This window comes from Pogoniulus pusillus, chromosome 28, assembly GCF_015220805.1.
Source record: "Pogoniulus pusillus isolate bPogPus1 chromosome 28, bPogPus1.pri, whole genome shotgun sequence".
Taxonomy (NCBI): Eukaryota; Metazoa; Chordata; class Aves; order Piciformes; family Lybiidae; genus Pogoniulus; species Pogoniulus pusillus.
Window position 1 is genome coordinate 3577372 of NC_087291.1, and position 10851 is coordinate 3588222.

At 43.4% G+C, this 10851-nt stretch overlaps 1 protein-coding gene across 1 annotated transcript; it reads left to right on the forward strand.

Annotated features, from left to right (window-relative positions):
- Positions 1–4699: 4699 nt before the first annotated feature.
- Positions 4700–10563, forward strand: PP2D1 (protein phosphatase 2C like domain containing 1). Its single transcript, XM_064167250.1, is given in 7 exon segments — positions 4700–4735; positions 4737–5088; positions 5091–5140; positions 5142–5391; positions 5394–5575; positions 5577–5694; positions 9250–10563. Coding segments are annotated over 7 exon segments (2217 nt in total). The 3' UTR covers positions 10479–10563.
- The last annotated feature ends 288 nt before the right edge of the window (positions 10564–10851 follow it).

Consider the following 10851-nt stretch of genomic DNA (forward strand, 5'->3'; position numbering starts at 1 on the left):
TGAATAAGGAGACTAATTATCTTAATTTATTCCATAATTGTTTTAATTATTAATCACTTCTTCTTGCATATTATCAGGTCTAGGGATGGGAGTGTTCCCACATCCCAAAGGCAGGCTCTACCGCTGGCATGCTCCTGTGACTCACAAGGTTCATCTCTATCTCTTTCCACACCTTTCATAATACGACTTCCTTGAAGCTGCATCATTGCTCTTGGGAATACAGTAAGTAGAGTACTGCATACACCTGAGCTAGCTCACTTGGGGGAAGATGTCCTTGTTCTTTCTGCAGCATTCCCTCTACAGATAGCTGTAGAGACTGAGAGGGCCTACCCTTCTAGGAGTGGAGGATGTAGGGCATGGCTGCTGGGACAGTGAATGATTTTTTCTCTCCAGGTATAGTTCTTTTCTGAAGTCTTTTACACATTTAATAAATGCTGTGGAACTTCCCTGCATGGAACTGTTGTGCAGTTAATAAATGCTGTGGAACTGTTGTGCATTTAATAAGTGCAACTGTTGTGCATTTAATAAATGCTATGGATAGGTTGTGCATTTAATAAGTGCTGTGGAACTGTTGTGCATTTAATAAGTGCAACTGTTGTGCATTTAATAAATGCTATGGATAGGTTGTGCATTTAATAAGTGCTGTGGAACTGTTGTGCATTTAATAAGTGCTGTGGAACTGTTGTGCATTTAATAAGTGCAACTGTTGTGCAGTTAATAAATGCTGTGGAAAGGTTGTGCATTTAATAAGTGCAACTGTTGTGCATTTAATAAGTGCTGTGGAAAGGTTGTGCATTTAATAAGTGCAACTGTTGTGCATTTAATAAGTGCTGTGGATAGGTTGTGCATTTAATAAGTGCAACAGTTGTGCATTTAATAAGTGCTGTGCAACTGCTGTGCATGTAATAAGTGCAACTGTTGTGCATTTAATAAGTGCTGTGGAAAGGTTGTGCATTTAATAAGTGCAACTGTTGTGCATTTAATAAGTGCTGTGGCACTGTTGTGCATTTAATAAGTGCTGAGGAAAGGTTGTGCATTTAATAAGTGCAACTGTTGTGCATTTAATAAGTGCTGTGCAACTGTTGTGCATTTAATAAGTGCTGTGGAAAGGTTGTGCATTTAATAAGTGCTGTGCAATTGTTGTGCATGTAATAAGTGCAACTGTTGTGCATTTAATAAGTGCTGTGCAACTGTTGTGCATTCAATAAATGCTACTGTTGTGCATTTAATAAATGCTGTGGAACTTTTTTTCCACACAAGACAGAAGCTTTGTCGTCTGGACAAAAGTCTTAAGTTGTGCCAGAGGAGGTCTAGGCTGGGTGTTAGGAGGAAGTTGTTGCAGAGAGAGTGATTGGCACTGCAATGGGCTGCCCAGGGAGGGTGGTGGAGTCGTTGTCCCTGGAGGTGTTCAAGCAAAGCCTGGCTGAGGCACTTAGTGCCATGGTCTGGTTGATTGTCTAGAGCTGGGTGCTAGGTTGGCCTGGCTGATCTTGGAGGTCTCTTCCAACCTGGTGGATTCTATGATTCTAAATATCCTTAGCTTACTGTTTAAATGAGGAGCTGGTGATTTGGGGGAGAAATGAATGAAGGGAATAAAATCACTGGGGGGATGTAAAGGTTACAACACCTCCCAGAAAAACTAGGAGCCTACATAGGTTCAGTCACAGACGTTAAGCAGTGCACAAGAGCCAGATTGTCGTTTTAGAGACGTTTTTTGCTTGGTGACATTTAACTGCTGAGGAAGAGCAGTGGGAGTAATGAGAAAGCTGAAAGTGAAACTAAGAGAGAGGAAGTTCTTCCAAGAGAGTAGTGATTGGCATTGGAATGGGCTGCCCAGAGAGGTGGTGGAGTTGATGTCCCTGGAGGTGTTGAAGCAAAGCCTGGCTGAGGCACTTAGTGCCATAGTCTGGTTGATTGGATAGGGTTGGGTGCTAGGTTGGACTGAATGATCTTGGAGGTCTCTTCCAACCTGGCTGATTCTATGAAATGCTACCCACTGGCCATCATGGTGGTTCCTGTCAGAGCCCAGTCCAACATGCTGAAGTCCTTGCAATGGTTTCTGTACACAGGTGTGATGCATTTGCAAATACTTTTCCCAGGGGAGGTGCTACTGCCAAACTGTGACTAATGGAAGGGAGGGAAGTCAGCCAGGAGATGAGCATGGCTGAACACATGTAGGCCACAGGGCCATGTTATGCATCTCAGGCATGTGGGGAAAGGATGGACTGAGAGAGAAGCAGTGGCATAGCAAAAAGTAAAGCAGGGAAGAAGGAAAACAGGTGAGGAGGCTGATACTCATTCAGCAGGAATTGGCAGGTGATATTTCTACTTGCAGTCTGTGCATATGTATTAGCTGATAGTACTGTGAGGAGAAGCTCAGGGAGCCTGGTTTCCATTTTACACCACACAGCCCTTCTCTGCCTCGTCCTGTCACCTGAAGACATGAGGGCATCTTCCCAGTGCTGCTTACAGCATCCCTAAGAGTCACCATTAAAAAAAAAACAACCAAAACAAACAATCAAACAACAAAAAAACTCAAACAAAACCACTCCAGAACCTCAAAACAAACCAATCACCAAGGCAAACTCATGGAGGAAGGAGTACAGGACTAGAGATTGTGTAACTGAAGTGCTGACTGTAACAAAGGTGAGGAAGAAGTACAGTCTGGGTGGAGACACAAACACGTGTCAGAGGCAACGAGATTAGACTCAAGAGAAACAGCAATGCTTCTGGCCATGATTTGTATTGGCTATGCAGACTGGCAGATTTTCCTCATCTTAGTTTTGAATATGCCTTTAAAAAATACCATAGAATCAGTCAGGGTTGGAAGGGACCACAGGGAGCAGCCAGTTCCAACCCCTCTGCCATACCCAGGGACACCCTACCCTAGAGCAGGCTGCCCACAGCCTCATCCAGCCTGGCCTCAAACACCTCCAGCCATGGAGCCTCAACCACCTCCCTGGGCAGCCCCATTCCAGGCTCTCACCACTCTCATGCTCAACAACTTCCTTCTCATGTCCAGTCTCAATCTCCCCACCTCCAGCTTTGCTCCCTTCCCCCAGTCCTCTCACTCTCTGATATCCTAAAAAGTCCTTCCCCAGCTTTTTTGTAGGCCCTTCTTAAATACTGGCAGGCCACAAGAAGGTCTCCTGGGAGCCTTCTCTTCTCCGCCTGCACAGCCCCAATTCTTTCGGTCTGTCCTCACAGCAGGAGCTGCTGCAGCCCTCTGAGCATCCTCCTGGCCCTGCTCTGGACACTCTCCAGCATCTCCACATGCCTCTTGTAATAGCAGATCCAGAACTGGATGCAGTACTCCAGGTGGGGTCTCACCTAGAGCACTTAAGAGGGGGAGAGTCACCTCCCTGGCCCCTGCTGGCCATGCTTCTCCTGATCCAGCCCAGGCTCTGCTTGGCTTTCTGGGCTGCAAGTGCACACTGCTGGCTCCTGCTGAGCTTCTCATCCAGCAGCACCCCCAAGTCCCCTCTCCTCAGGGCTGCTCACCAGCCACTCACTGCCCAGCCTGGATTTGTGCTTGGCATTGCCCTGACCCAGATGCAGGACCCTGCACTTGGTCATTGTTGAACCTCCTGAGGTTTACTTGTGCCCACCTCTCCAGCCTGTCCAGGTCCCTCTGGATGGATCCCTGCCCTCCAGCCTGTCTGCTGCACCACACAGCTTGGTGTTGTCAGTAAACTTGCTGAGGCTGCACTCAGTGCCTCTGCCCATGGCACCCACAAAGATGCTGAACGAAACTGATGCTGAATAAATTGGTATGGAAAGTGATAAGACACAGACAGAAAATCTGAACATATACACAGTTCAGTGTGAAGGCACAGGGCTATGGCCTTGACTCTGCTGAGCTCTCAGCTTGGTTGGTTCTCTTTAGGTACAGGAATATTCTAAATTGTGCCAATGAAGTCTCGATTTCCAAAGTTCTCACTTCTTCAATGTGCTGCATTACTGATTTTAACAGATGGATTAGATTTATTTTTTAAAACAATTTCACATAGCTGCCTCAGTTTCTTGCATCATTGACACACAATGATGCAATATGGGTTTTATCAGAGGGCTGGAACAAGGCTTAGGTCTGCTAGTTTGAGCCTAGCTGTGATATTTTGGTGAGAAGAATTAGATTCTAGGCTGTGAAAAGCACACAGTGGTGATGTCCTACTGCACTCATAGGCTTGCTGAGTTGGTGTAAGAACACCACAAGCAACACCCACAGCTCTCTGTCTCTGGGGGCTGCATGAACTTCTTTCTCTAACCTAACCTGCTGTCTGTGTGACTAATCCTTCTGCTCCCTAACCTCCCTGGCTGATCCTCTAAACTCACCTTTGAACAGAAGGCAAAGTCTGGGGTAAGGCAGAGGGGTGGGAGGAAGGTGGAAGGGTGGTTGGGAGCCCCTCCTGGGGGTCTCAGGTTTCTGGGAGGACTGTTGTGTTTCTCTATTACCTTTAACCTTGTATACTTCTATTTCTAGCTGTATATAGTGTAAATATTTTCTTGTATATGGTGCTGAGCTGTAACTAAAAAGCTTCAGTCAATTTCCAGATCGACTAAGTCTAGCCTGGGTGATTTTCTTAAGGTGAGGGGGCAGGGAACATCCAAACCATCACATTAGGTAAATGTAGCATTACCTAATATTAAATACTGAAATAGAGAAATAAGAAAATGCTTAACATATTCAACTCCTTGTAGAATGACATGGGAGGAAAAGTCACAGAACAGAACAAACCCCACCTGATTTTGAATGCTCCAGAGATCAGGAACAGCAGCTGGAGAAGGCTACAATTGCACCTGAGTGTGATGATTCCAAGCATATTGCCAATGTTTGCTCTGCTTGTGAACAAACACCACATTCACACACCTTCTTTATCAGACGAAAAAGCCATAAAGCCCTAACTTTGCTGGGCTTTGACAGACTGACAGAAGACACTTCTGGCTCAGAGACACAAACTCATGTTGAAATTGATGAGATTCTTAAACATTCTGAGAGACATAGACAGAAGATGGATTATTCATTTGAATTCCTTATGGATAATCACGCTCCTGCAGGTTGTGGTCTTGCTGGGATTAAGAATCCCAATACTGTAAGAAAGTAAACAATCCTTTAATAAAAGCAGTATCAGTTTGCCAAGATCAAAAACTGCACGTGGCAGGGAGACATGGAAGACAGATTTGTTGTGCTTGACAACTATGGCAATAGGTCAGAAAGAAGTTTTCTGGGGTTAGTTGATGGCTTTCATGGTGCAACGGCTGCAGAAAGAGTTGCAACAGAGCTTCCACTTCTATTCCTTGACCAGCTTGCTCAAATAGATTGCTCCTACCAGAAGAGCAGGAACGAACAGCAAGTTCTCGATTCTTTTGCCACAGTAATCAAGGCAGATTACAGGAAAAAGAGAAGGTTTTCTCTGGTAAACCAGGCAGTGACAAGCTCAACCCTTATGAAGGGATCCACAAAGCATATGCCAAGTCCTTCTGGAGAATGGACAGGCTTTTACGGCTGGGAAGGAATGAGGCTTCCAAAGTTCGCTGGAGTGGCTGTTCAGCTGTTACCTGCTTAGTGGAAAGAATCCCCCAGCAAAGAGACAGATGGCACTGAGGAAGAAGAAAGAAAACATTCTGCAAACACACACAGGCCACTATCCAAGCCAGCCAAAGGCATTGCTGGCTTACTGCATGTTGCCAACATAGGTATGTACATTCCATACTAGGATTTTTTTTTGCTCTGCCCAATACAGAGGGAAAAAACCAACAAACAAACAATCTGGAGATTTGTTGGCAGTAGGTATTTGGAAAGAAGCTGCAATTGCTTTGACTTGGCAGCGTGAGGGTGACATGATAAATTTCCTTCAGATAAACTCCCTTCAGATATTTCTTTATGAAGGAGAGTCTTGCTTTGCCCTTCTATATTAATAGAAAATCAGTTACTGGTTACTATCAGAAACACCGATGCCTTCTTAATGCTTCTCCACCCAGCTCAGCTGCAGTCACTATACAAACATCTCACAGTTCTTAGCAACTCTACTCCTTATATCGCAGGATATTAGGGGTTAGAAGGGACCCAAGCAGATCATCGAGTCTGACCCCCCCTTGCCAGAGCAGGACCACACAATCCAGCACTGATCACAGAGGAACACATCCAGACAGGCTTTGAAAGTCTTCAAAGAAGGAGACTCCACAACCTCTCTGGGGAGCCTGTGCCAGTGCTCTGGGACCCTTACAGTAAACAAGTTCCTCCGTGTGTTGAGGAGGAACCTCCTGTGGTGCAGCTTACACCCATTGCTCCTTGTCCTGTCCCAGGGAGCAGTGAGCAGAACCTGTCCCCTCTCCTGACCCTCAGATGTTTATAAACATTTATTACATCCCCTCTCAGTCTTCTTTGAAGTCCCAGGTCCCTCAGCCTCTCATCAGCCATGCCCTCCAGTCCCCTAATCATCCTCATAGCCCTCCACTGGACCCTCTCCAGCAGATCCCTGTCCCTCTTAAACTGGGACAGAGAGAGATCTGCCTGTCCCTCTTAAACTGGGGAATCCAAAACTGAATACAGTATTCAAGATGAGGTCTCACCAGGGCAGAGTAGAGGGGAAGGTGAAGCTCTCTTGATCTTTCCTTACATCTTTCCACTCAGCAATTTTGTTACCAGTGAATTTCTTGCAGGTAGGCAAGACAGCAGTTCAGGTTACAGGCAAGATTCTTGCTTTGCCGCAAGGGAGTCTGCAAGCAGAATTGTTTTAAAAAAGCACTTGAGGGAATTGTTTCTAACTGGTTTGTGTCTAGTTACATTCTCTAGTGCCATCCTGTCTCTGCTCGAAGCATGTGCCTAGCTCTGCAATGCTTCTCCATTCTTCCCAACACTAGCAAGCAATGTGCTAACACTGCAGCTTTCTGTAACATCTTTCCTCCTCAGATTAGTGTATCAACAACTACTTCTTCATTATGAGATTTGTCTGAAATTAATCAGGTCAAAGATGAGTAGGTAAAGGGAAGACCATTTGAGAGGCTTTATTTTTTTTTTCCTCAGGAGACAATAAAAAAAAAACCCCAAACCAACCACCAAACCAAAAGCATTCTACATTTGGAAAAACTGATCCTAGATTTAAAAAGCATTTTTGCTCAACAAGAATGTGCAATCCTCTGCCAGGCTTAGGAACACCATAAACCAACTTGCACTGGACAGTGAAATAAACTGCAGTGCCCCTCCCTTTCTTCTGCCAGCCCTTGTTGCTATAACCACACTTTGGCAGCTACTGGAGCTTTACTGTCACCTGTGTCAGAATTGGCAGTTGAGTGCTAGCTCAGATACTCTTGCAGGGATGCAGTCAGACTTTCAGTGGGACACAGGAGTAATACAAAGGTTGCAGTGTTTTCAAAAGCTAACAAATGCATTGTTTTCACCATTTTGGGGAAGAAACTAATCTCTATTACAATAAGCTTGAGAGATAGGATGAAGGCAAAAACATCTGGGAGAGAATTCATCCAAATGAAGATTATGGTTCCGGTTACCTGCCCTCATCATAGCTCCCAGATGAGTATTTTGCTAGCTGAACGATACTGCAACTCAGGCTCCGCTAAGGAGTTAAGGCTTTAAGTTGACCAGAGATACTTTAAGCCTTTTATGATTAAAGTCCACATTTTTTGGAACTGCTTCTAATACACATTTATTTCATCTATACACTTAATTTTCCACAAAATGTATCACATTAAAAAAAAAAAAAGGATTTTCACAACATCAAACTTCATTTTTCCCCCAGGAATGCATTCTTACAGTATAGCCATGTTCCTTCAGCACCAGGTTAAGCAATTGAAGAGGGTGTTCAGATATGAGGAGCAGGAGATGGTGGCATTGGCCAGCTTTGTCATCTTCATTTAGTCCCACACTGATAGGTCAGATAGTTTTTGTTGATTCTTTTGCCCTGCTGTGGTTTGCAGATAAGAAACTTGCATCCAAAAGCTCTTAGGTTTTACTCTTTTTTGCAGTCAGTACGTTCCATATGGGTTGCATTATGCCCTTTGTTAGGCTTACAGCTGATGGTCTTACTCAGAGGGTTCAAAAGAAACGTTAGACCTTTTAGCTCTGCACAGAAATCAGAGGGAGGAAACATTGACACAGTATAATCTTAAGGCATCTACATTCTATAACCAATAAAAAAGGTGTATTCTTCAGTTTGACATTCTGAATCTTCTAGAGAAATCTGCCTTCACACAAACCGCTTATCTATCTTCTGCACCAGACAATACCAATACTGCCCAAGAAACACAACCACTGTGTAAGCAGTGCCTACTTACAAAACCTTTTCAGAGATCTGTGTCCCAGGCTAGCCAGATATTAAAACTGCAATATAAATGAACATGCTGAGTTTAGGGTCCAGAAAGCTGCCATCCCACTCAATTTCCTTCTGTTAGAGATCACTTTTGCCCTTATGCAAACACATTGGAGCAGACCAATCACCTCAAAAAAACCCCAAACCATAAAAAATGTATTTTCCCAAGGTAGGGGATCTCAAACAATGTATCATCAGTTTCCTAGCTGCTTCCCTCTACATTCTGCATTCAAGCCTGACAATACTAGTCACCTACAGAGTGCAATTTCTAACACTTTTCATTCTTACCCTGCAGATTTAAAGCTTGTTGAGGGAAGGGTAAAATACATATTCCTACTAAAGGAAAGGAGTTAGTCTTTGACTTCTCATGAGGAATGCAACAACTCTTACTCCCTCGGGTCCCTTAACCAAGGAAGAGATTTAAGGCATCATGTTGGTAAACTAAATTCTACATGATGTCCAAATTAATTTTAGGTACTAGAAATTTTATAGTGCTAAAATTAGTCTGAATCTGGAACTTCTGCATAGGCTCATTCAGCCATAATACTCTGACAGCACATACTCTATGGAGAAAAGAGACTATTTGACAAAATTATGCACTCTTGCTTAAACAGTCAAGGTGCAGCATTTCTATCAGACTGTACTTTAAGCTGAATGCCATTTGATACTCCTCAAAACAGTTTTGTTGCAGTCAGAAGTGTAAGATTCTGGAATAGTCTGAAAACTATCCCAGAAACCTTGCTGTAAAACAGAACCAGATTCACCATTGGACATATTGTTGCTTGTGGCAGTAGATTACTGAACTATGACCTCAGGATTTTTCCCAGGCCTTAGCAAAAGGCTAACTGCTAATGTAACAGCAGCACCTTGGAAAAAAAAAAATCAGTATTCCAGAATTCCAATGATGGCCTTATTTCAATTTCAGGTAACACACATGCAGTTCTGTGTAAAAATGGGAAGAGTCACTGCCTCTCCAAAGAGCACAGCACTGCCAATGTAAGCGAGACAAAACGCATACTGCAGAATGGTGGAAGCATCAGCAATAATAAACCAGATGGATTAGTAGAGGGGCACCTGAGAACGACCAGGGGTCTTGGACATCATGGAGATCTTGTGCTGAAAAGATCTGTTATACCTGTACCTCACACTGTATCTGTCCCCATTGATGATACTTGTCAGTTTCTTATTTTAGCTTCTAATGGGCTTTGGGAGGTGCTGGATTTCAGTGAAGTACTTACATTAACTCTAAGAACATTCACTCATTATTTGAGAATGTATGAACAACAAAACAGGATGTCACCATATAAGTGCCAGTATCTGATGCTCCTCACTGAAGACAAGTTCAATGACTTGGAGACTAGTAATGACCTGCAAGATGGAGCAGAGATACTGTATTCCCATAAAGACATTTTGCTCAGTGACTCAAAAGGCAACCTAAAATTAAATGAGCTGAAGTGTTCTAGGAAGAACTTTTTGCAAAGTGGAGTTCCTAAGGGAACTGATGACTCTAAAAATCAAACTGACCAAGAACTGTCTCTTTTCAGTAACAATCAAGTCAAGTCACAGAATGGAGAGATGGAATGGTCAGGTTCTAAAAGTGGCTCTGAAGAACTGAAACAGTGTGAGGACAGAAAAATGTGTCTGTCTAACAGTCTCTTGCCAGAGTCACAGACTACAAGGCAAGAAGAAAGAGACACTGACACCTTCTATGTGACCAGTGGCACACACGAACAGCGGCGAGAGAATGTACTGGCAATAGGGTTTAAAGACATGAAGCAACTCCCAGAAGACACAAAAACTTCCTTATCTATTAATGACTCAGGTCCACAACTGGCAGAAAAAATGGACTTCAAAATATTTTGTGACAAATCTGCAGCTTATGCTAGTCAAGAACTGCTGAACACTGTATCACCAGTGGGTTCCACACCATCACCACAGCATGAAGATGACATAAAAATGTACCCATCCAATTCTGGATCACAAATTGCAGGAAAAGGCACAGTCACCTCTGAGACACTCTATGACAAGGCAGCAAGCTACGTCAGTGAACAACTGGTGAAGGCTGCATTAGCTGCAGGTTCAAGAGATAATATTACTGTTTTGATTGCTCTTCTAAATGGATGTGATAAGATACCAAATTACCTCAACATTTAAAAATTTATCATAGAATAACTTGAGTGCCACAGTACATACAGCACAAGCCTATATATAGCTGTCTCATGGATTTGCTTGTAATCATCTTAAATGCTGACCCATACAGTAACTCAGACATCTTGTCAGGAACCATGCAAGTGCAATAAAATCTTCTGAAACCCTCAGTAAGAAACACTAATAAAAAAAAAAATTAAACCACTTTATTCAAACCTGAGCACCTCAATATAAAAACTAAACACTGGTGAACTGTCCTTTTCCTTGCTAAACCCAGATGACTGCAAATTGGAAGCCTGCACAAGTTTCTGCTATCAGTTCAACATTTAAATAGACTGTTTAATCTCTTCTGACACACTCGGTAGATTTCATATAATGA